This window comes from Benincasa hispida, chromosome 5 (assembly GCF_027475165.1).
Source record: "Benincasa hispida cultivar pf3 chromosome 5, pf3_genome.v1.1, whole genome shotgun sequence".
Lineage (NCBI taxonomy): Eukaryota > Viridiplantae > Streptophyta > Magnoliopsida > Cucurbitales > Cucurbitaceae > Benincasa > Benincasa hispida.
The window spans coordinates 33486100-33508553 of record NC_143482.1 but is presented as its reverse complement, the minus strand read 5'-3'; the positions used below and the strand labels follow the sequence as shown (position 1 = coordinate 33508553).

The window sequence follows — 22454 nt, the reverse complement described above, 5'->3', positions numbered from 1 at the left end:
ACTCCTAACTAACAGACAATGCAATGAAAATATTAATGAGAGGTAGAGACACGACAACTATTAACGGGAAGTAAATGGATGGAAAAATAGATAAAATGTGGAGATGTCTTCATCGCAACCCTTCAGAGTGACCGCAAGGGCAACCTCAGCCAATGCAAGCTATGCGATCATGCTACACACACTAAAAGCCTAAATCTAGGACGCATGCGATGTGTATACAAAAGGGTCGAGAAGACCGCATACAGCCACATATCCTACTTCTTGGACACAGCCATTGTCCTCTCGTAGGGTGCATATGCTGTGTAATAGAAAACGAAGCTTATTCCTAAGTCTCCATTCTTGCTTATGCAAACCTAATCTAGTTCTCTCGAGCATCGATTCTAACCTAGCTCTCTAATGTCTTAGGTTCCTTCTTTAGACTCTCTCTGGAGTAGCTCTAAAGGTGTGATGGGCGCATACATAAGACAAGGTAATCGCAAATGCTTTGTTGACGTAAGATTATTCCTATCTCTAGTGAACACTAGCTTACATTGCTTAATGCGTCCAACAAATTACCCTTCCAAGCAGTTGGTTGTTGTTGATTTTACTCATAGACAAGCATTGCGTCCGCCTATAGACAGGCATTACTACAGCTTCACACTAAGAAAATAAGGTTTTCTCACACACTCGCACAACGCACATGATAACTTATAGAAATACAAGTTATTTTTTGCTCTTAAGTTGGAACAACTAAGGTTTTTAATGATAAATTCTCCTCATTTTTAGTAGAAACACATGGAATTACTCAAACATTAGCAAACTCATGCAAAAGAAGTTTTAGTACTAAATATTGCAACATTAACACATTGTATTGCAGGATCTTTACAAAAAGCTAACGCATAATCAAGAAGGTGCTGCAGGGAAAGCTTTAACGCATGGGCCATGCGTCGGAGGGAGTTCAACAAAGAGAAGATTCATTGATCCAGGCTGATTGTGTCACATCACCACTTGCAAGTATGGGCACCTGCAGCAAGCGGTGTCTGAAAAGCTTCCAAACAGCAGGCAGCGTCTGAAAAGCTCCCGAGAGTCAGGCGACTGACCAGGGCATGGACTTTAATGCTGACCAGGGTATGGACTTTAATGTTGCCCATTCACCAAGTGGACATGACCAACGCCTATAAATAGATGAAGTCCCTCTAAAGTTTGCAGTTAGAAAATTATTCAGTTCATAAATTATCAGGATCCTTACTCTCTATAATTAGTGTAGTCATAGTTTAAGCTATGCTGTGGTGCCAAGACGATTAGAAGGGTTGAGAACCACCACCATCGCCGGTCAGGGAGCGGAAGAAGCCAAGCTTGAGAAAGACACTTAGTCCAACTCCTATACAAGTGATTGTACACAACATAATTGAGCCAAAGAGATATAAGAGATTGTACTCTGCGACTTGACTTAGTTCCTTTCATCTCATTTATCACTTTCATTGCATTTGATTGAATATTGCTTTTGTAAAGACAATTTGCTTCTTTATAAAATTCATATATTTGATCCATCACATTTTGCCATTGTTTATTTCTTGTTTATGTTGAATGCACTTATACTTTATGCAAAACTTCATTTCAAACGCTTAAGCCAACTTGATCACTTGGTAAAAACATCTTTAACTTAGATTATTCGAGAGAATAACTAAGCTGCTTCAAGTAGGATGCCTAGTACAGCTAGAGATAGACTTACTGGTGTTTATTGTATTCTGCGTTAGACGCATGCATCCTAGAGATAGGTTTTGTATGTTATTTGCATTGAGAAATGTTGAATAAAGTCTTAACGCATAAACAAAAGATAAGCAAATCATCCCATCTCATCCACATCACATTCTGGTTTGTGTACACTCATCTTAGACCGACGCATACCACTTACATTAAACTCCATTCTTGCATGATTCATCACTCACTACTCAACTCTTTTATATCTTCTTGCACAGGCACAACACTTTAGTGTAAATAACACATTTCTCTTCATATATTTAGAAAAACCCCTATAATAGATACAACGCAAGGTCTGATTTGTTTAACTGAATCCCTGAGTTCGACCCTGGACTTGCCAGGAACCTAAATTAGATTTATACTTGGGTTTGGTTTAGGAAAACTTGAACATCATTAGAAGGAGTGTTGTGCACTCTGTTGCATCTCTCTAACGCACTAATGCGTTATAAATACTTAAACGCATCAAAGCATCAACGCATCACTTATACTTAGAACTTATTCTTCCAATATATTTTTTACAATACACTCCTAGAGCAAATCACGATAACAACGAATAGCACACCTTCTGGTAGTTTGCTACATGCTTCATATCTCTAATCCACATGTCTAAGTATGCAATACTCTAGCAATCTCACTAAGTGATGCAATGAAAGTAAATGATGCTAAGTAAAGAAAGATGTAGATGAAATCGAAGGAAACATAGAAATGCATTGAATACACAATGTATTAATTTCTTAATCCAAAATGTAATACAATACAATATAAAAAATGAAGAGAAAATGAAATGACCACTTGGAAGCAATGTCTTACTTCCAGCGGATGTGTGTCAAGGCTGCCAGTGGTTCCATGGATGGGCGGTGGAGCTGACTCTCTCAAGATCTAGCTCCGGTCGTCACTCAGAATGGATGAAGGAGATGAAGAACTCTCAAGCTTTCTTCTCACGCATTCGTTTGGATCACAAGGATCCGCCCGAAGGCCGAAACTTGAATGAAAACCTTGGATGCCTTTCGATTCTGCTCAACGACATCTATTTATAGAGCTTGATCGCCGACAGCATTAATGGACTGCTCTAATTCTGACATTCGTGGCGCGTTAGTCCTTTTCTGAATCTTTGCTGCTAATGGATTGGTAGGTGAAATGTCAACATCATCTTTTGATTTTCCCGAGATATACGTTGATACGTTCATTCCACCGACCTTGTGGTCATTCCACTATTATGCGTTATCGTGTAGCCGCAATCGTGTAGTGACCGCATTCGCTAAATACCGCAACTTTTACACGATGACCGCAATCGCTTGACGATCGCAACTCCTATACGATGGACGCATACGGCTGATCACCGCAACACCCATGCGTTGATCGTATGCATTCGCCTCTGTGATGGAGAGTTTCTCCTCATGCGGTCATCTATGTGGTAGTCTGGCTTCCACATTTGCGTCCACTTCTTGCGTTAACTACAAAAATAGACAATTGAACGCATAATAACACATAATTACGGGTTAGCCGAGATTCTCAATGTTGAACGCCGCAAACTTATTTTCTTATGAATTTCCAACATAATTGCCGCATATTCTGCTTAACAGCCCTCATAATTCTAAATAAAAGGCCTAAGATGGCATGCATTTCTGCATGTCATCATTGAACAGGCCTTACATATTTGATGAAGATTGCCACCAGCGTTTGAAACCTTAAGGTATGCGTTAACAACAACACCAGTATTAAAAGCTCTTGATTGGACACAACTCTTCATATAAATGTGTGACGCAAGTGACGTGGCTGTTGGAGCTATGTTAGACTAAAAGAAGAGAAACCTAATACATCCCATTTCTTACGCATTAAAGACACTTAATGAGTCCCAAGAACATTATACAACTACTGAAAAAGAAATGTTGGTGGAAATGTTTTCTATTGAGAAATTTAGAGCTTACTTGATGGTTGCGTCAACAACCATTTACACTGATCACTCTGTTATTAAGTTATTGATGGACAAAAGGGACGCTAAACCCTGACTCATTCACTGGGTGTTGCAGCTACAAGAATTTTACCTAGGGATCAAAGATAGAAAAGGTACTGAGAATCAGGTAGCTGATCACCTATCGAGATTGGAGAATAAGAAGATGCAGCTGGGCTAGGCCGAAATTGAAGACGCATTCCCTGATGAACGTCTGCTCAAAGTTGAAGATAATGAGTCGTGGTACGCTGACATTGTCAATTACCTGGCCACAAAACAATTTCCAAAAGACATCAACGCCCGGAAAAGAAAACGATTTGTACATGATTGCAAGTTCTATTTTTAGGATGAATCGTTTCTCTACAAGTAAGGCCCCGATTCCATTATGCGTTGGTGTGTCCCCGAGGTCGAAGTGCAATACATCCTATCTGAATTCCATGATTCTCCTTATGGAGGTCATTTATAAGGACAAAGGACAACTACAAAAGTCCTCCGGAGTAGTTACTTTTGGCCCACTCTATTTAAAGATGCAAGGGAATATGTTCTTAAATGTGACCCATTCCAATGCACAGGTAACATCTCAGCAAGGAACGCAATGCCACTCAACAATATACTCGAAGTTGAACTTTTTGATGTTTGGGGCATTGACTTCGTGGGGCCTTCTCCTCCATCTCATGGTCAAAAGTACATTCTAATAGTAGTGGATTATGTGTCTAAATGGGTCGAGGTAGTGTTCTGTACGAAAAATGATGCAACTACTATTTCTAAATTTCTGACTAAATACATTTTCACACGTTTTGGGACACCAAGGGTGTTGATAAATGACGAAGGTACACATTTTATTAACTGCATCATTTCTAAATTGCTTGCTAAGTATAATGTCCGACACAAAGTGGCTACCGCATACCACTCACAGACAAACAGGCAAGCAGAAGTCTCTAATAGAGAGATCAAGTCGATTTTGGAGAAAGTTTCAATGCATCTAGAAGGGACTAGGCACAAAAGCTAGATGAAGCTATTTAGGCATATAGGACTGCATTTAAAATGCCGAAAAGTATATTGTCTTATGCCCTAGAATTTGGAAAAGCCTACCACGTACCCTTGGAGTTGGAGCATAAAACGTTTTGGGCAATGAAAAAGCTGAACCTAGATCTAGATATTGTAGGGGAAAATCGAAAGTTGCATCTCAATGAGTTGGATAAGTGGCAGCTAGACACATAAACGAAAAAATTTACAAGGAAAATACCAAGGGTGAACATGGCCAACGTATTAGTAAGAAAGAATTCTTCATTGGTCAAAAGATCTTACTTTGAACTCACGTTTGCGACTGTTTCAAGGAAAGCTTAAATCTAGGTGGCCAGAGCCATTTGTTACCAAAATGATCTTTCCTCACGGAGTTGTGGAGCTCACTGGAGTGAATGGCACTAATGCCTTCAAGGTAAATAGGCAAAGGATGAAGCCATACTTAAAAGGAAATATGGAATGCAACAAAACATCCATCGAGCTATGTGAGGTTGCTTGAAGCTCGTGTCGATGTGCCCCTGCATGCATAGAGACATATATTCCAGGGACGTTTCCTCTCTCCTACTTTACTTTTTTTGCTTTATGTACACCATGCATTTGTTTCTGATTCTTGTTTGAGTTCTTGTTTAGCATTGAAATTTTAAGTTTGTGTCATGTTTGTTTCCTTTGCATGCTTTTGAATGATTGTTTGAAAACCAACTTTGTGGATTCCAAAAATTTGGGGTACTAAACTAAGGTGTTAGAATTAGGCCAACGCATACCTATGCGTTGGAAGAGGAAAAGACGTTATGGGGAGCTGAACTACTCGAGTGTTTGGGTGGCCCAAGGCGCATCTATTCACATTTGCATATAATGCACAACATAAATGTCACCCACAGACGACATCTGTCAACTCTGTCCCCTGCATTTCCTTATAAAAGGGGTTCACAACCCACTTCACCTTCTTCTTCCTTCTTTCGACTCTCAAACCCTAGCCTTTTAGAATTCTTAAGTTCTCTTGTTGTTTGACCACCCTCAACGAGCAGCCTTTCAAACTTTCGAGCCTTTTTAAACAAAACAGAATGCCAGACGCTTCAGACAGCCAAAATGCATCCCTGAGCTTCACTAGAGACTCACCGGTAAGCTCCTTCTCCTCCTTCTCCTTTGTTTCTCCTTTACCTTCATCCTTGGCATCCCTTCCATCAAAGCCCACTACTTGTCCAAACCTTTAGCCGCTTCATCTTCTTCCCAAAAAACCACCATTCAACCCAAACCTACCACTCAACCTAGGCCAGCCATCTAACCAACTCTGGTGAACCAAGCCTAATGACCGTTCATCTCCTCCAAGACCCTCGTAAAACCTCAACATTTTGTCTTCTCATCTACCAGAATTCCTAAGTCTTCAACCCTTTTTAAACTAATGCAGTAGCCTACATCCAATGGCCTTGCCAAATCTGTTGTTGCAAAGCCTTATAAGAAACTAGCCCCTCAACCAACCATCTCAACCATCACACCAAACATTCTGATGCATGACCCAATTTCTGAACATCTTTAAACCGTCCTATCGCCCGTCATGCGTCTGACCATCCCTCTAGCCATTGAACCTCTGGCTATTGTATTCCCCATTGAAGTTGCCAAGCCTTCCCCCGTCTCCTTACCAAGCTCACTACATGCACCCACCAACACCCAACCTTTTACTCCACCTTAGCCATCTGGTAAACCTCCAAGTTCCAATAGTCCTACGTTGGAACCTACCTATAACCCACTGACCCTAACAAGCTGGGTCGCAAAGATGAGCAAGAGGTCTTCGGATTAATTCTAGCCAACATTTAGCAAAGGCAAGTTGTTGAGATGGATCAAATGATGCATTGAGACAACACTGACACATTGGTTGAAGAAAAACCTAACCATCAGAGGGTCACAAGTGCCTCAAGTCTAGTGGAAGAAGAGATGGACGAGGCTAACAAATATGTATAATGTTGAAAGAGGAAATGGATGAAGAAGAAAATGAATAAATGACGCAAGAAGTTGGCCCTGATGCATTAAAAAGGCCATCAAATCAAACATCATGAAGGAAGAGGCGTTTTATAATTGAAGATGATGAAGAAGAAAAAGACAATCAAGTTGCAACCAGACCTATGGTTACAACGTCGGATAGTAGCTCTTCAAATATGAGTGAACTAGAAAGCAGGCTGGAAGAAAATAAACATGCGTGTCAAGGACAAATGAAAACTGATCTTTGAAGAGGTCTTGAGGAAGAAGTAAGGGCATCGACCCGTGAGGCAATGAGATATAAGGAAGTTGACAATGGAAAGAAGGTGGCAGCTACGTCACCAAAACAAACCAGAGGAAGAAAATGACAATTCAACGACATTCTCATCGAGAAGGGCTACTTTCCTGAACGCAGCCCAATGGCAGAGTACATCACTAACACTATTGACGCAATGGGCTAGCGTCAACAATGCGTAGGCAAAAGATTTGGCCCTACCTAGTTCACACCTTCTACGAAAGTGAGTTTGGTGAAAAGAGAGACACGACATTGGTGGAGGACTTAGTCATTTGCTTTTTTTCCAAAATTATCAATGAAGTAGTCAACACAGAAGACAACCTTAAAGTAATTGCATCCTCGAGCAGCCAACTCCAGACCAATTGGAGGATGCGTAAGAGTGGTGGTTAAGCTTGGTAGTTTTTGGAAAATATCTAGAATGGGCATCATGACGATGGCTCCCAATAATCTTCTTCCAAATGCTAACCTACAACTCTACCTGATCAATAATCGCATCATGTCCACAACGCATGATGAAACTATTTCAAGGGAGTAGGTCTTAGCCATCTACTATATCATGCAATGCATCCCCCCCAACATAGGCAAAATCATCGTGGAACAAATTAAAGTAGTCAAGGGTAAACCAGACAGGCAACTTTACTTTTTATGGCTCATATGTGAATTGTATGAACGTGTGGGCATTCCTCTGGGGGATGACTTTGAAGAAGTTGAAGGTTTAACAACCAAATCTGCCTTCCAAACCCAAGGCATCAAAACCTCAAACTTCAAAATGCGCAACGAAAAGAAGACGCATTGAGACTTCCGACAATGAACCAAGCAATTAAGCTTCACAAAAAGAGCGAGATTCTGAAGCTGAGCTGGCATTAAAGTATAAGGACACCAATATCGTGGACCTCAACTTACCTCTCCTTACCTTAACCCTAACTCTTTCTGTTGATGACCCAATTGATCCAACGCCCCAAGATGAAACATATAGGGATCAAATTGATGAAACACCAAGCCCTCAACCCTCTCCTCTTCGCTCACCCCTACTTCCCGCCTTTGATTCTCCCACAACCGTCTATGAGCCAACTAGGTTGGGAACCAGCAATGCCCAAGCCTTTGAAGACACAGTTGAGGAGACATATGAAATCCAACTGCTTCAACTCCATGAACCCACACCTTCTACTTCCCAAGCCAACTTGGATGTACTAAAACAATTCATCAAAGCTCAAATAAGACCCCTAGCCACATCTAGGGAAGCATTTCACTTGCAACTAGTGACCCTGCAACACCAAACTGTTGCTCTAAGGAATTATCTGCATCAACAAATACAACGAAGTGAATACTAGTTCAATTTCACAATGCAGTACATTAACTAGGTCTTGATGGGAATGTTTGCAATGTCTCCTCTGCCAGATCATTTAAGCAATCTCCTTAGATTCATGGACAAAGACTCTGCATTTGAATGCAGGGATGATGTGCAAGCCTCATAGTTAAATTTGCGTTGGCCTTGTTTATTTTATTTGAATTTCTTTTTTATGCATTTACACATTTTTTTTTCAAAATTTCTTGATTGATGAATGAAATTTATATCATTATGATTTTTGCATTTGATTTTAAGCATTCATCTTATACTTTCTTTTATTACTTTTGTGCCTTGCATCAAGCTTTGATATCTCAATGATAATACTAATATTTAATAACTTACATGTTTAACTATGCATTAGAAATATAAGAATAAAACCTCACTGAATGAAACATATTTATAGTTCTTTTACAACAATGAGGACCTTGTTGATCACCAAAATTTGAGGGTAGGGAGGTCTGAGTTGATGCTTTCTCTTGTCTTTAAAAATTTGCTTAATTTCATTTATGAAAAAAAATAACAAAAATAAAAAAAATAAAAAATAAAATAACAAAAAAGTCTGTATTACTAATAACTTTGGATGTAATAAGGAAAACTCCACTATCAATGCAAGGGAGAAATCCCAGTTTGATATGAGTTAAGATTGGAAATGACACTTACCCATAGTTGGATGCTTCCATGACATCTGTGGGGGTAAGCTAAGACAAAGTTAAGTAACCAAGACCGATGCATCCCAACTCTCCTATATAAGCCGAAGGAAGAAAAATATAACACTAATATGCTTAGATAAGAGTTAAGTTGTGAAGGAAACTTGCTCGTAGTTGAATATCCACATGACACCCATGGGGGTAAGCCAAAACAAAAGTGAGTTACCTGAATCAATGTACATGTAGACCTGAAAATAATAAATCGCACTTGAAATAACTTTTATAACAAAAAAAAACCTTCCAACATATTACTAGTTTTGAAAGATAGAAATGTTTTAGAAAGCAAAAGAGTTTTGAAGAAAGGGCTTGCCGCATTAGAGATCGATTATATATTTCTTTGGGAAAGGGAACAAACTTGTATTTTTAAACACCAATCTCAAACATTTGTAGGCTAAAGGACATGATGAGAGGTGGAGCTAGTGCGTGTAGATCATAAGGGTATGTTAAGGAATTATTTTAGGAATACTCGAGGACGAGCATTGTTCAAAATTTGGAGGTGTGATAACTTGTAAGAACACAAGCTATTGTTCTCTCAAAGTTGGAATAATTAGGATCTTTAATGATATAAACACATTCAATATAAAGAAAAACACATGAAATTCCGTACATATAGTAAACACATACAAAAATATCCTTTTAAGTAAAAAGCTACTTCACTAACGCATTTCAATGCAGGAATCAAAGAAATTTACTAAGTATTGCAGCCAAGGGCAACGCAAGAGGTATGCGTCTGGGAATATTTGACGCATGAAGGATACATTGGCTCGTGTATTTGATGTCAAATCATCAATTGCAGGCATGGACATCTGACTGGCAGCGTTTGAACATTTCACAAGCGGTAGGCGGCTATTCTAAGGTATGGAATTTAATGCAAGTCCAATCACCAAGTTGTTGAGATTTGCCTATAAAAGGAGAAGCCACCTTTAAAATCATGAGGAGGCACCTTAGAGCCCAGACAGTTAGAAACTTTCTTCAGCACCAGTAGATAAACTCTACCGTTTAGAAGCAAGAAGTAGGAAAGAAGACACCATTTCACCGTTGATCAAAAGGTACTGTAGGAGAGAAGCTTGAGAGAGATATGTTCTTCAACTTCTCTACCACGTTGGTCGTAGCAAGGATTAAAAACAAGCCAAAGAGGACAAGAGATTAAACTCTGTGGCTTGACTTTTTCTTTTTATACTTTATTTCCATTCACCATTTCACTTCATTAAACTGATATTGTTTGTATAAACACTTGTTATCTTTAAGTCAATCTTATATTTGGCCATTTATTACTTCTCCATCTGTTTACCTTTGAAATTGTGTATGTTTGTGAATTTTCTGACTTAATGAGAGCAGTAAATCTATAGCTTGAATCTCCCTGATCAATTGATTAAAGTGATTAAGTAGTTAAATCATTGAAGAGAGCAATTTAACTATTGAACGCATTAAGTCAAGGCGTGAAGTAAGTCTAGAGATAGGGTTGCTCATATTTTTTGCCTGTTCTTTATCACCAGAGCATGCACCGTAGAAATAAGATTACATGTGGCTTTCACATCGAGAGATGCTGAACTTAGCATGAGCTAAAGAATATAATTTTCAATGCATAGTATATACATTTAGATAGTAAACAAGCATCTGTATCATCTTTATCTCATCTTCATTGTGCTCACATAGGCTTGCTAAACTTGATAGGAAATCAACGCATACCACTTACACTTAAAACCATTCATCCATAAATCCTTTTCTCCCTCCAAACTTCTATTTCTTCTTACATGCGTGCCATTAGCTTAGTGTAAATAACCAACAATTTTCAAGTTAATTAGGAAACATCTGCATTAGATCCAAAAATAAGGTTTGCGTTAGAACATTCTAGAGTCTCTGCATTCGATTGGACGTTGTGATCAATTCAAGTTTCATTTCTATCATCCTCCAAGTTACAAGCTCGATGTTCTCATCTAGTGAACACATGGTGGGAATATTATGTCTCGAGTGCGTGGGAAAAAGTCTAACTAGTTGGAATGGTTGGAATAGTCGGATTGCCTTGCCGGTACATATTCTCAATGTCTATTCCATGACTATCAGTTGGTGCTACTGATACAAACAACCAAATTTGAGATGCATCATTGCCTTTAAAAAAACTAAGGTCTTCCCAGTCGACTATGTCAACTGGGGGAGCTGAGACCAAAAAATTGTAACAACATTTGATGTGTATATCAAACCTATCCAGATGGATATTCAATCGTTGGTGCAGAAGACCTGCTAGTTCACTACATGTTATATCATGTCTAACCTTTAAACCTTTCATGAACCTCCAACATAATTACTTCTGGTCTGGTCCTACTCCCCACTATATGGAACAAAGATGCAAAGTAGCATCATTGATCTGCAATACGACAATTGACGATTAGATTTGAATTGTTATTGAAATTAATATAGTAAATTATTGTTAAACATTCTAATAAGTGATCACTCACAATAGTATATGCGATCACTTATATTGTTAAAAACGAGCGCATATCATATCCGACAATTGTTTACCAAAGTGTAAGTGATCATTGGTATTGTATTAAGTGATCACTTACATTATGGTAAGCGATCATTGATATTGTGTTAAGTGATCACTTGTCATAGGAATGAATTCTTAATTTCGTTAGCACTTACATTCTCTTCGTTTTTAGTTGTGATGAATGAAACGAGAATTCTTACTCACCCACGATGAAATAAACTGAATGAAGTTGAAAGTGATCGTTAGTGAAAATGTTTGCCTAAAACTAAGAGAATAATGAGATAAGTTATAGTGTTTGCTAAAAAAGAATAAGTGAGAGTGACCTTCCATTACTTGTCTCATACTTGATATCGATAATATTTAATGTTGTTGGTAGAACGTTGGTTGAAAATAAATGTCATAGGAAAAGTTGGTGTTGCATTGAATCTATGTTTAATTGGTCGTTCAAGGGAAGAGCATGGAGGCATTTTAAAATGGAGAGCAAAAGTGATATTTTACATGTGAAAAAGTTCAATAACAAACAAGTTTTCCAGAAGTGATAAGTCAGAAAAATTTTCACTTTTTCCATCATTTTTACAATTTTCCTTCAAATTCTGCTCCTCCTTTCGAAGTTTGACCTTCAGCAACCTTCCACCATTAGCGTTTTCAGAGGCGAAGTCAAAGGAAGCCCCATGGACGCAACCAGGCACACATGCCTGAAGCTTGAAGTTCCAACCAACGCGCAGCCGAACGATAGAAGTTCCATCTTCGTCAAAGGCACTTGGAATCATCACCATTTCGATCTCTCCATCACCGATGGCCTCAACGCTTGGTCGTGCCATGGTGCCATTTCTGAAACTAACTTGACTTAGTTTCTCTTCGATTCCGCTCTTCTCTCGAGTTTATTCTCATATTTCTTTGTTTCCTCTTTGATTTGTCTTGGACAGCAACGGAGGACGAGGTTCTATTGCGCGCTGCTCAATGGGACCAAGAACCATCGGACTATGTGGCATTAGCCGAGCGCTATTTAGGGTTTCAACAACCTGGTTCGGTCTATGGATTTACCGATGCTGGAAATGGGGACAGGAGGGTTTGTGCTTATTCCTTTTCATATCCTTATTTTGTTTTTTTTTTTTCCCTCCCTTAGTCGATACTGATGAGGTAATAGAAGATTATATTGGGTATTGTTCGTTGTATATGTACTAGGAAACAGACGATAGCCTCTCAATTTGACTTTGAATTTGCGTCTTTGAATGCTTTTATTGTTGTTGAAGAGTAAATTGAATGGAAATCTGGCTGAATAGTTTTAGCTTCGTGGTCTACTAGGTAGTTAATAGCTTGTGCTTACCATCTCTTCCTATGGATTAAAGTATTCCTTTTCATGGACCAAATAGACACCAACTTTATATTTTAGGAACCAAAAGTGTAGTCTACCTATATACTATATTATCATATTAAGCTTGGTTAAAATTTTTAAGTCTAGTTTAAATTTAGGAATTCAATCGTAATCATCAATCTATTTGGCGAGAAAGGAAGTAAAGCAACATGTAGATCTCACAATAATCTTTGTTGGTTCAGAGGATCTCCTTGGAAGTATTTGGTAAATCAGGAGGTTAGAAGAAGAGTATTCAGTGTTCTCTCTCAAGACAGGACACTTCCTTATTCATATCATCCTAGGATTGCTCAAGTCAAAGTCTTATCAAGTGATTCTATAGCTAAGCATTTTGATGATTATTCACCTTGAGATTTCTGTTCAACTAAATTGTTTTTACTTCTTCAGAGCTTTAGTCTATGTTTTCTATTATGATTCCTGCATTGTATTGGCAAGTTAGAAGATTTTATTATTATTTTCTCTTATGTACTTTGAGCATTAGACTCATTCATTATTTCAATAAAAAGTCTTGTTTCATTGACTTGATCAAAAAAAAAAATCTATTTGGGCGGGTTTGGTGGTTTTGAAACATGGACCAAATAGCCGAGCTTGGTTGCATGAGCTCCTTACCTCTAGCAGAGAGCCAAATTGAAATTCAAAACATGGACCAAATAAATAGCAACTTCATATTTTAGGGATCAAAAAGTGTAGTTTGTTTGTTCACTATTTCATCCGGTTAAGCTTGGTTAAAATTTTTTAGTCTAGTATAAAGATAAGAATTTGATTATAATCATCAATCTCTTTGGGTGGGCTCTGTGGTTTTAATATGGTAATATTGTGAATTTGGAAGAGGTATTCAAGTATCTCAACATTTAAGCTTGCGTTTTCATTTTATCTTTGGACCACATTCATTGACATTTTGTACTGGTTCTTATGTAGCTTTCTTGGACATTTGACAAAGAAGGGATGAAGTTAGAATGGCGATGGAAGTGCAAACCAGCGTCTGATAATAAGACAACTACAGCAGGAATATTGGACTTTCTCATGGATGCAAACATAAGGCTGAGCGTAATACTATGCCTCCTTGTTGTGTTTACAATGTTTTAAATTTTCTCAAGGTTGCTTCTATTCAGCTATTTGGCCATATTTCTCATTAATTTCTTGACCATATTGTTCAATTATCAATAGTCACTTATTAGTTATTCACACGAATACATTAACAAGATTGGCAATTTCCCCATACAATAAAAAGAAAGTTACTGATGATTACCTATTTCATGACCAATGGATTGGATTTTAAGTTACAGCTGCGCTTTTTGATACAGAAGAGAGACTAAAGTGGAATAGCTAGTCGTGACTTAAAACAAGGGTCATAGCCTTCTGTTTAGTTCTATTATGTGATTGCTGTCTAGATAGTTATTTATCTTTTCTAAGCTCTAGTGAGGCATCAGAAACACCAGTTACTATGAAAATTACAGAAGTTCATTAATTTATTTAAAGAATAGTGATTTTCAAGTCAATTATGACTTATGAGACTCCCATTGAGTCATTCTTTCTTTGAAATATTGCTTTTGTCATTCTGCTTTCCTCTATCACACCAATTTGACTTCATATGGCCTTTGAGTTGTGCCTTAGAGATGTTCTGTTGTTAACTTCTTATAACTTATGCCTGGTTGAGTTTTTGCATGAATAGGAAGAGGTTGTGAGAAAAACTCAATTGTTCGAGAGACTGAAGTCTGAGTCTGAGAGATGTTTAGCCCAGAGCGAGAAGATTTGTGATGAAAAGGTGGAGTTTGAAACTGCAATATATGCCAAGGTACTGAAAAGTTCAGACTTGTGATTTGAACTTCGCCTACCTGTTTTCATCTTTGTGATCTCAGTCAGTGCAATATCATTCTGAATAAATTCTTCTTCAGAAATCATGCTACACTTTAACTTCAAAAGTTTAACATGGTGCAGTAAGTACGCTTAGACTTTTATATGCAGTACATACCGAAATGAAATATCGATAAACAAATAATAAATTCCCAATTCTCTTTGAGCTCGCAGTAGAATGTTTCGTCTATATTACTGAAATGGCACCACCTGTTTCTTACTTGAAATCTGTAAATGTTGTTTTTATTCCTTCCAGTTTCTAAATGTCTTGAATGCAAAGAAAGCAAAACTTAGGGAGTACAGAGATCAACTTTCAAAACAGACTACTACCGGTAGCAAACTGAAACAAGAAGAGTACTCCTCTGATAAAACCGAATCTTTTGACGATGAAAGCGATGCAGAAAAGAACTGACGACTTGAAAGTATTTAACTGGCACGACTAGCATATGGAGGAATGTTACATGAAATAAGTTGGATTTGTTATCTGTGAATGTTAAACCTTTTTTATTTCCTTCTCTCTTTTTGGACAACAAATGTGGAGAGAGGATTTGACTCTTGTATTGATGAGCTATGTTTATAGAAACAGAGAACGGTGCAAAATACTACATTTTGGAAAAAAAGAAAAAGATATATTTTTTCTGGATTTTGGTTTTAGCTAAACTTGTTTGTCATGGCCCTTATTGGAGTACATGGTAACTTCAAAAAAAGAAAAAAAGATGTTAGATTTGAAAATGATAAAGCAATCAGGCAATATAGGGGCTGAAATTGTCCAAAATTATAAAGGACACTCTCAAAATGGGCCAAACAAGTTACATTAATTAGGCTCATAGTGTACATATTTGTTATATACAACAAATGACAAAAACGGAGTCCCACTCATACAAAAAATTGATAAAAACGGAGCCCAACTCATACAAAAAATGACAAAAAATTATGTAATAATGTTGCACATGACTGACATACTTGATATAGTTGTCAATTATGCACTCGCTTATCATATTGATAAACTTGATATGTTTGATAATAATGCACTTGATTGATAAATTAATCAATCATTCACTTGTTTATACTGTTGGTAAATTGTAAGGCCATGAGGGAGGTTAGAAGGGACATATGAGTAATTAGTAGAATATTAGGAGGGAGGTTAGAATGGGCATTTGAGTAATTAGATAGTATGTTTGTTAGGAATTTCAATTATAAATAGGGAGAGAGGGGTAAGAGAAAGGGGGTGAAGAATTTAGTGGGATTTCTTAGTTTTGGGAATATTGGGAGAGAATTTCAGCCCTCCTGAAAGTGCTGGTTTGACATTGTTCTACTGGGTAATTTTGTTTGTTTTGCTTGCAAAATTATAGCGTAATACAATATATTTTACTATAATTTTATAATTAAATTGTTATTGAGTTTATTCTATATTCTTGAGGATTGCTCTTGTTAGGAAGGATCCTAACATAAATTTGACATACTTGATTGATATACTGTTCATTAACTTGATAATCGTGCACTCTTTTATAATGGTGATACACTCGATTGATATACTATTGATACACTCGATTGATATACTATTGATACACTCGATTGATATGATATACTTTATAATGACACTTTAATTTTTTTTTTTTTTTTAAAATGAACTTCTTCGCAAATAATAGAACCCCCATCCCCCCACATCTCTTTTTCACTAACCAACACTACTCCACACCATCTATCGTCGGCTACCACTCCACCTCCCTGCTGCTTACCTCCGTCGATCGCCGCACATCCGGTCACCAATCGTCGGTCGTTACTTTTCTCTCTCTATCTTTCTTTCCCCCAACATCTCTCTTTCATCAACTATGTACTATCTGCCGCTGACCACTGCTCCACTTCCTGCTTCTTACCTCTATCAACCATTGCATGTCCGATTGCTGGTCGCATCTCATTTCTCTCTATCAATTGATTGTTTAGAGGGAAAATGGAATAAAAAACAATTCAAAATCTAGATTGCAAAATTTCACATTTGGGTGACAGTTGCAAGATATTATATTCAAATAGCCACAATTGCCATTTTACGATTATTAAATTTAGTTTTAAAGAAAAATGATGATATTCGGTATGCCAATTGTCCATTTTTTTGGGTTCTGATGGTAAAAGAAAACAATCAATTAAGTCAAATAGAAATGGTAAATTTATCAAAACTTGCAATATCTTCCCAGTCTAAAAAAAATACCTTTCCTATACATACTTGGACCGTGAAGAATTCTTGGAGATGGGTGTTGAGAAATGAGATTACGAACATTACCAAGTAAAATTGACATAGTTTAGAATGAGAAGTAATGTCTTAGTGTCATCACCAAGCTGTGGATAACTCCTCTTCTAAAAGAAAAAAAAAAAAATCATAAAACCATCATATTAAGGATGCAAAAGGAAAGAAAAGGAAATTCAACAAGGAAGCACTTAGAGAGGAAGAATGGAAGAATGGGTATATATTGAAAAGCATAGTCAAATGTTTGGATGTTTGTAAAGAGCAAATGTGACAATAGAGCAGAAGACTACAACTAAATTAAGCTAAACTAGCTCTGTGTTTTAACAGGAGAATTTCAGCAATCACCTTTTGAAGTTGTTGACATGTAGAACCACCAAATTTACCCCACATTCTTCTTCATTTCCTTACCCTTTTCTCCATCCATTGGCTCTCTCACAAGCTCCTCAACTTCATTTCTTTTCACATCACTATCAACTTTGTTGTTCTTATTAAAGAAAAAGAAGAAAATTAAGGAAGTGTGTAATTTTATTCAATCACTTCTTTACTTAAATATGTGTAATTTTATTCAATCACTTCTTTACTTAAATATTAATTCTACATGCTAAAAATAGCTTAGATGATAACAAACTTTACTAACTTAACTCCAGAAAATAGCAACTAACTCTAAATATAGGCACTAATAACTTTCCTAAAACTAACACATTTAGACTAATTCTAAGTGACTAAAAATAGACTTGCACTTGAGTTACTAACATACTCCTAACTTAAATGTTGCAAACACAAAGCTTGGTCATAAGAGCTTGAAAACGGTCAACACTAAAAGACTTAGTGAAGATAACTGCTATTTGCTCCTTCGAATTACAATGAACCAATTACACTTCTTCTTTCCTTTGCATCTCTCTCAAAACATAATATTTTATCTTAAAGTGCTTGGCTCTTACATGAAAAAACTGGATTCAAAGAAATAGCTAATGTGGCTTGATTATTCACGAATACCTTCACACCCTATTCTTGCTTCAAATGTAAGTCATGCATCAACTTTTTCAACCAAACAACTTGGTTTACTAATGCAACAGCTGCAATGAACTCCACTTTTGCAGTTGATTGAACCACTGTATCTTTCTTTTTTTGAGCACCATGAGAAACACCTAGAGCTAACAGTGAAACAATATCCAGAAGTACTCTTCATATCATCCAGTGACCCAACCCAGTCACTATCTAAGTAACTCTATAACTAATAACTCTCAACGTTGCTAAATTTGATCTCAAAAGACAATGTGCCTTTTAGATATCTTAGAACCCTTTTTGTAACAATCATGTGATTCTTACTTGGATAATGAAGAAATCTAGATAAGACACTTACATTGTACATTATGTTAGGCCTAGTGGATGTAAGATACATGAGACATCCAACTAGACTTCTGTACACATTCTCATCTATACATTCTTATCCATCATCCTTTTGCAACTTCTCTATTTGAATCATTGGAGTGTTCACACTCTTATACTCCTCTATATTAAACCTCTTCAATATCTCTCTTTTGTACTTCTTCTAACAAAGAAACGCTTTATTTTTCCTTGTTGAATCTCTATACCCAGGAAGTAATGCATCAAACCTAAATTAATCATCTTAAATACCTTCATCATTTGTTGTTTGAACACCTCTATTTGAGCACCATCACTTCCTATCACCAGCAAGTCATCTACATAGAGAAATAGAATTGCAATATCAATTCTTGATTTCTTCACATAGACTGTAGATCACTCAAACTCTTTATAAAATCCAAGTTCATCAAGTATTCATCTATCTTGCTATACCATGCCTTAGGAGCTTACTTCAACCCATAGAGGGTATTCTTCAATAAATAAACCTTCTGCTCTTGCCCTAGTGTGATGAACTCATCTGATTGCTCAATGTCGATCTCTTATTCTAGCACCCATTCAGGAATGTTGACTTTACATCCAGTTGATATTCCTTCCATGAAAGGATACGTGAGTACCCATTGCGGAAAAAACCACGTCCTAATTTTAATTTACACAACGCATATAGAATATATGTGACGAAAATTGAATACACATAATCAATTAATCATGCATATATATATATATAGAAACTAAGAAGAAGAAAAGATTTGGAAAACATACCCTTGAAAACTAGTCTCAATACGATTTCCTCTCCAAAAACTTCAACACGAACAATAAAAAATTCAACAACAAGTATTCAAAAACAACAGACATCACAACGTGAAGACCTCAACATTTTCAGGATAGAGAACTGTAGAGAGTTTGTGAGATTCTTTGAATAATTTGGAGAGGGAATGATTTTGTTTTGAGAGAAAAGCACTTTTCCAAAACCTTCAACAACTTCAATATTTTCAACACCTTACAACTCCAACACATTTTAGAGTATTTATAATAGTGTCAATAGAAGATGAAAGAACATTTCTTTTCATCTTCCAAATAATAATGAGAGAATTTATTTAAGAAAATGAACAAGGTTTATAAATTATTTGAAGAAAATAAAAGATTTATGTAATTCAAGATACATATAATTAAATAAAACTAATTTTTATTTAATTTAGATATATATACTTAAATTTAATATGATATATATTATGCTTATTTCAGTCCATAAATGAACCGATTAAGCTTGCAAATCTTTTGCTTTTGACCTTGGGTAATGAATCCCTCTTGCTGCTACATATAAATGGTCTCCTCAAGATTTCCATTCAAAAAAACAGTCTTAACGTCCATTTGTCAGATATCATAGTCATAATATGAGAAAATGGATAGGAGTATCCAGATAGACTAATATGGCAACAGGTAAGAAAGTCTCCTCATAGTCAACTCCCTTAACTTGGGTATAGCCCTTTGCCACTAGTCTAGCCTTGAAGGTTTGCACATTTCCATATGCACCCTTTTTCTCTTGTAGATCCATTTGCAACCTATAGCCCATCAGCTTGATCTACAAGATCTCGGACTAAATTGAAGTACATAGACTTCATTTTGAGATTCATAGCTTTGATCCATTCATCTTTGTCAACATCCTCCATCGCTTTCTTAAATGACCATGGATCCTCAACTTGATACCAGATATGACAGTTAAGGTTTCTGTTAAACTCATATAACGAACAGGCGGGTTTCGAACCCTCCCACTACGTCGAGATTCCCTCAACGTTTGAGGTCGATGTGACCTTCTAGATGAATCGGCATCAACAACTCTTGTCGATGTACTTGGCTCTTCAACAACTCATGTTGAAGGTTCAGTAGTTTCGTTGGAAAGCTCATTCAATACTATTTTACTACGTGGTTTGTACTCTCTTGTGTTGTTCTCTTCTAAGAAGGTAGCATTTGTCGACACAAACACTTTATTATCTTTCGAATTGTGGAAGTAGCCACCTCTTGTTCCTTTGAGGTAGCCTACAAATAGGCATAATTTTGAACGAGGCTCCAATTTCTTAGGATTAACTATCTTTACGGCCATTACATAATCCCAAAGGTGTTTAGAAACACTCTTGGATGGAACACAATTCAAAATATAAGTTGCAGTCTATATTACATATCCCCAGAACAAGTCAGGTAAGGAAGCATAACTCATCATGGACCGAACCATGTCCAACAAGATTTGTTTTCTTCTTTCTGCTACATCATTTTCTAAGGTGTACCAGGTGCTGAGAGATGGGATACAATTCCATATTCCATCAAATAGTCCTGGAGTTTTAAAACCATATACTCTCCACCTCGATCAGATCGAAGTGTTTTTTATTGTTTTACATAGTGCATTTTCAACTGTACTATTTGAACTTTTCAGAAGCTTTAAACTTATGTTGCAATGGGTAAACATATCCATACCTTGAACAATCATTTGTACAGGTGATGAAATATTTAAACCCTCCTCTTGCATTAACATTCATAGGATCACAGAGATCCGAATGTACAAGCTCTAAGGGTTCTTTGGCTCTTTGACCTTTTCCAATAAAATATCTCTTAGTCATTTTGCCTTCAAGACATGACTCACATATTAGTAATGAATCATTTTCTAACTCAGCTAGAAGTCCATTCTTAACCAATCTCTCAATCCTATTGAGATTAATGTGACCTAATCATAGATGCCAAAGATGGACATTTTCTTTAGGAGAAACTTTTTGTCTTTTTTTTTGAGTTATTGTAACTTAAATAATTTAGTATTAAGAAGGGACATTGCTGGTCAAGACCTTAGCACGTAAATATTACTCTCTAACTTTGCAGAACAAATCTCAACACCATCTTTGTAAATAAACGCTTTATTCACATTAAAACTCAGAATGTATGATTGTTCTAACAAGAATTTTAAATCAAGTTCCTTTTTAAGTTAGGAACTATATAAACATTTTCTAATAAAAAGTAAGATTTCTATAAGAAAAGTCGGAGTCTTCCCACTGTCACAATTAAGAAGATGTACCCAGTTCCAACTCGCATCATCATCTCACCAGTCTTCAGCTACTACCAAGAACTAATTCCCTGAAATGAAGAACAAACATGGTCAGTGGCACCTGAATCAATTATTCAGGCAGAATTATCATTATCTACCAAACAAGTTTCCAACACTAGTAAATCATATTTACCTTGTTTGGCTTTCTTCTTTTCTGCCAAATATTTGAGACAATTCTTCTTCCAGTGTACCTCTTCATTGCAACGGAAACAGATTTCCTTTGTAGCTTTGGTCTTCTTCCCCTTTTGTGCAGCAGCGGAGTTAACTTTCCCCTGGCCTCCTTTCTTCTTCTTTCACTTTTTGGTATCAAAAGAAGAAGGTACAAACTTTGTTCTAAAGGTCAAACCTTTATGGAACTTTTTGGACGACGAAGAAACATTTACCTCACTCTTTTGCCCTTGACTTTCATCAAGGACTGATATGTGTGCAGCTCATTAAGCAGGGTGATTAGGTTATAGTCAGGCTTGTTCATAATAGTGTTACTACGGAACTATAGGAAACTTTTAGGTAAAGTTTCTAGGATGAAGCTAACCTGATTGGCCTCATCAATGATAGATCTGTTCATCTCCACCACATTAAAGTGGACCATCATGTTCAAAACATGTTCATGAACAGATGTTCCTTCTTTCATCCAGGCATTTAAGATATACTTGAGAGCGTCATGCTTTGTGAGGACGGTTGTCCAAACATTCTCTTCAGAGACTCCATGATCTCACGGGCAGTGGGCATGAGCTCATGCTTATTAGCTAAAACTTTAGACAAGCTGGCCAATATATACACTTGGGACTTTTCATTCACCTTTACCCATCGATCATATGCCTCTCAAACATTTCAGGATGCATTAACGGCTGGGGCTTGGGGATAATCCTCAACTAGGACGAATCATAGGTCATCGATAATGAGAACCATATTAATAGTATATTTTCAACTTATATAGTTATCGTCATTTAACTTACCAGTGGAAAACATGTTTTAAGTAGCGCTCTTCATTA

General features: G+C 36.8%; 1 protein-coding gene across 1 annotated transcript; it reads left to right on the top strand.

The window, feature by feature from the left end:
* Positions 1-11945: 11945 nt before the first annotated feature.
* On the top strand, positions 11946-15392 carry LOC120078453 (DNA repair protein XRCC4). The gene is made up of 5 exons (XM_039032723.2): positions 11946-12345; positions 12450-12592; positions 13814-13942; positions 14568-14690; positions 15006-15392. The coding sequence occupies exons 1-5, from the start codon at positions 12195-12197 to the stop codon at positions 15159-15161; spliced, it is 702 nt and encodes a 233-aa protein (XP_038888651.1). The 5' UTR covers positions 11946-12194; the 3' UTR covers positions 15162-15392.
* Positions 15393-22454: the final 7062 nt, after the last annotated feature.

Coding starts and splice junctions, on each gene's coding strand:
- LOC120078453 (XM_039032723.2), top strand. CDS start 12,195: ATGGACGCAACCAGGCACACATGCCTGAAGCTTGAAGTTCCAACCAAC. Junction 12,346..12,449: donor CAACGCTTGGTCGTGCCATG/GTGCCATTTCTG, acceptor TGTCTTGGACAG/CAACGGAGGACGAGGTTCTA. Junction 14,691..15,005: donor AAACTGCAATATATGCCAAG/GTACTGAAAAGT, acceptor TATTCCTTCCAG/TTTCTAAATGTCTTGAATGC.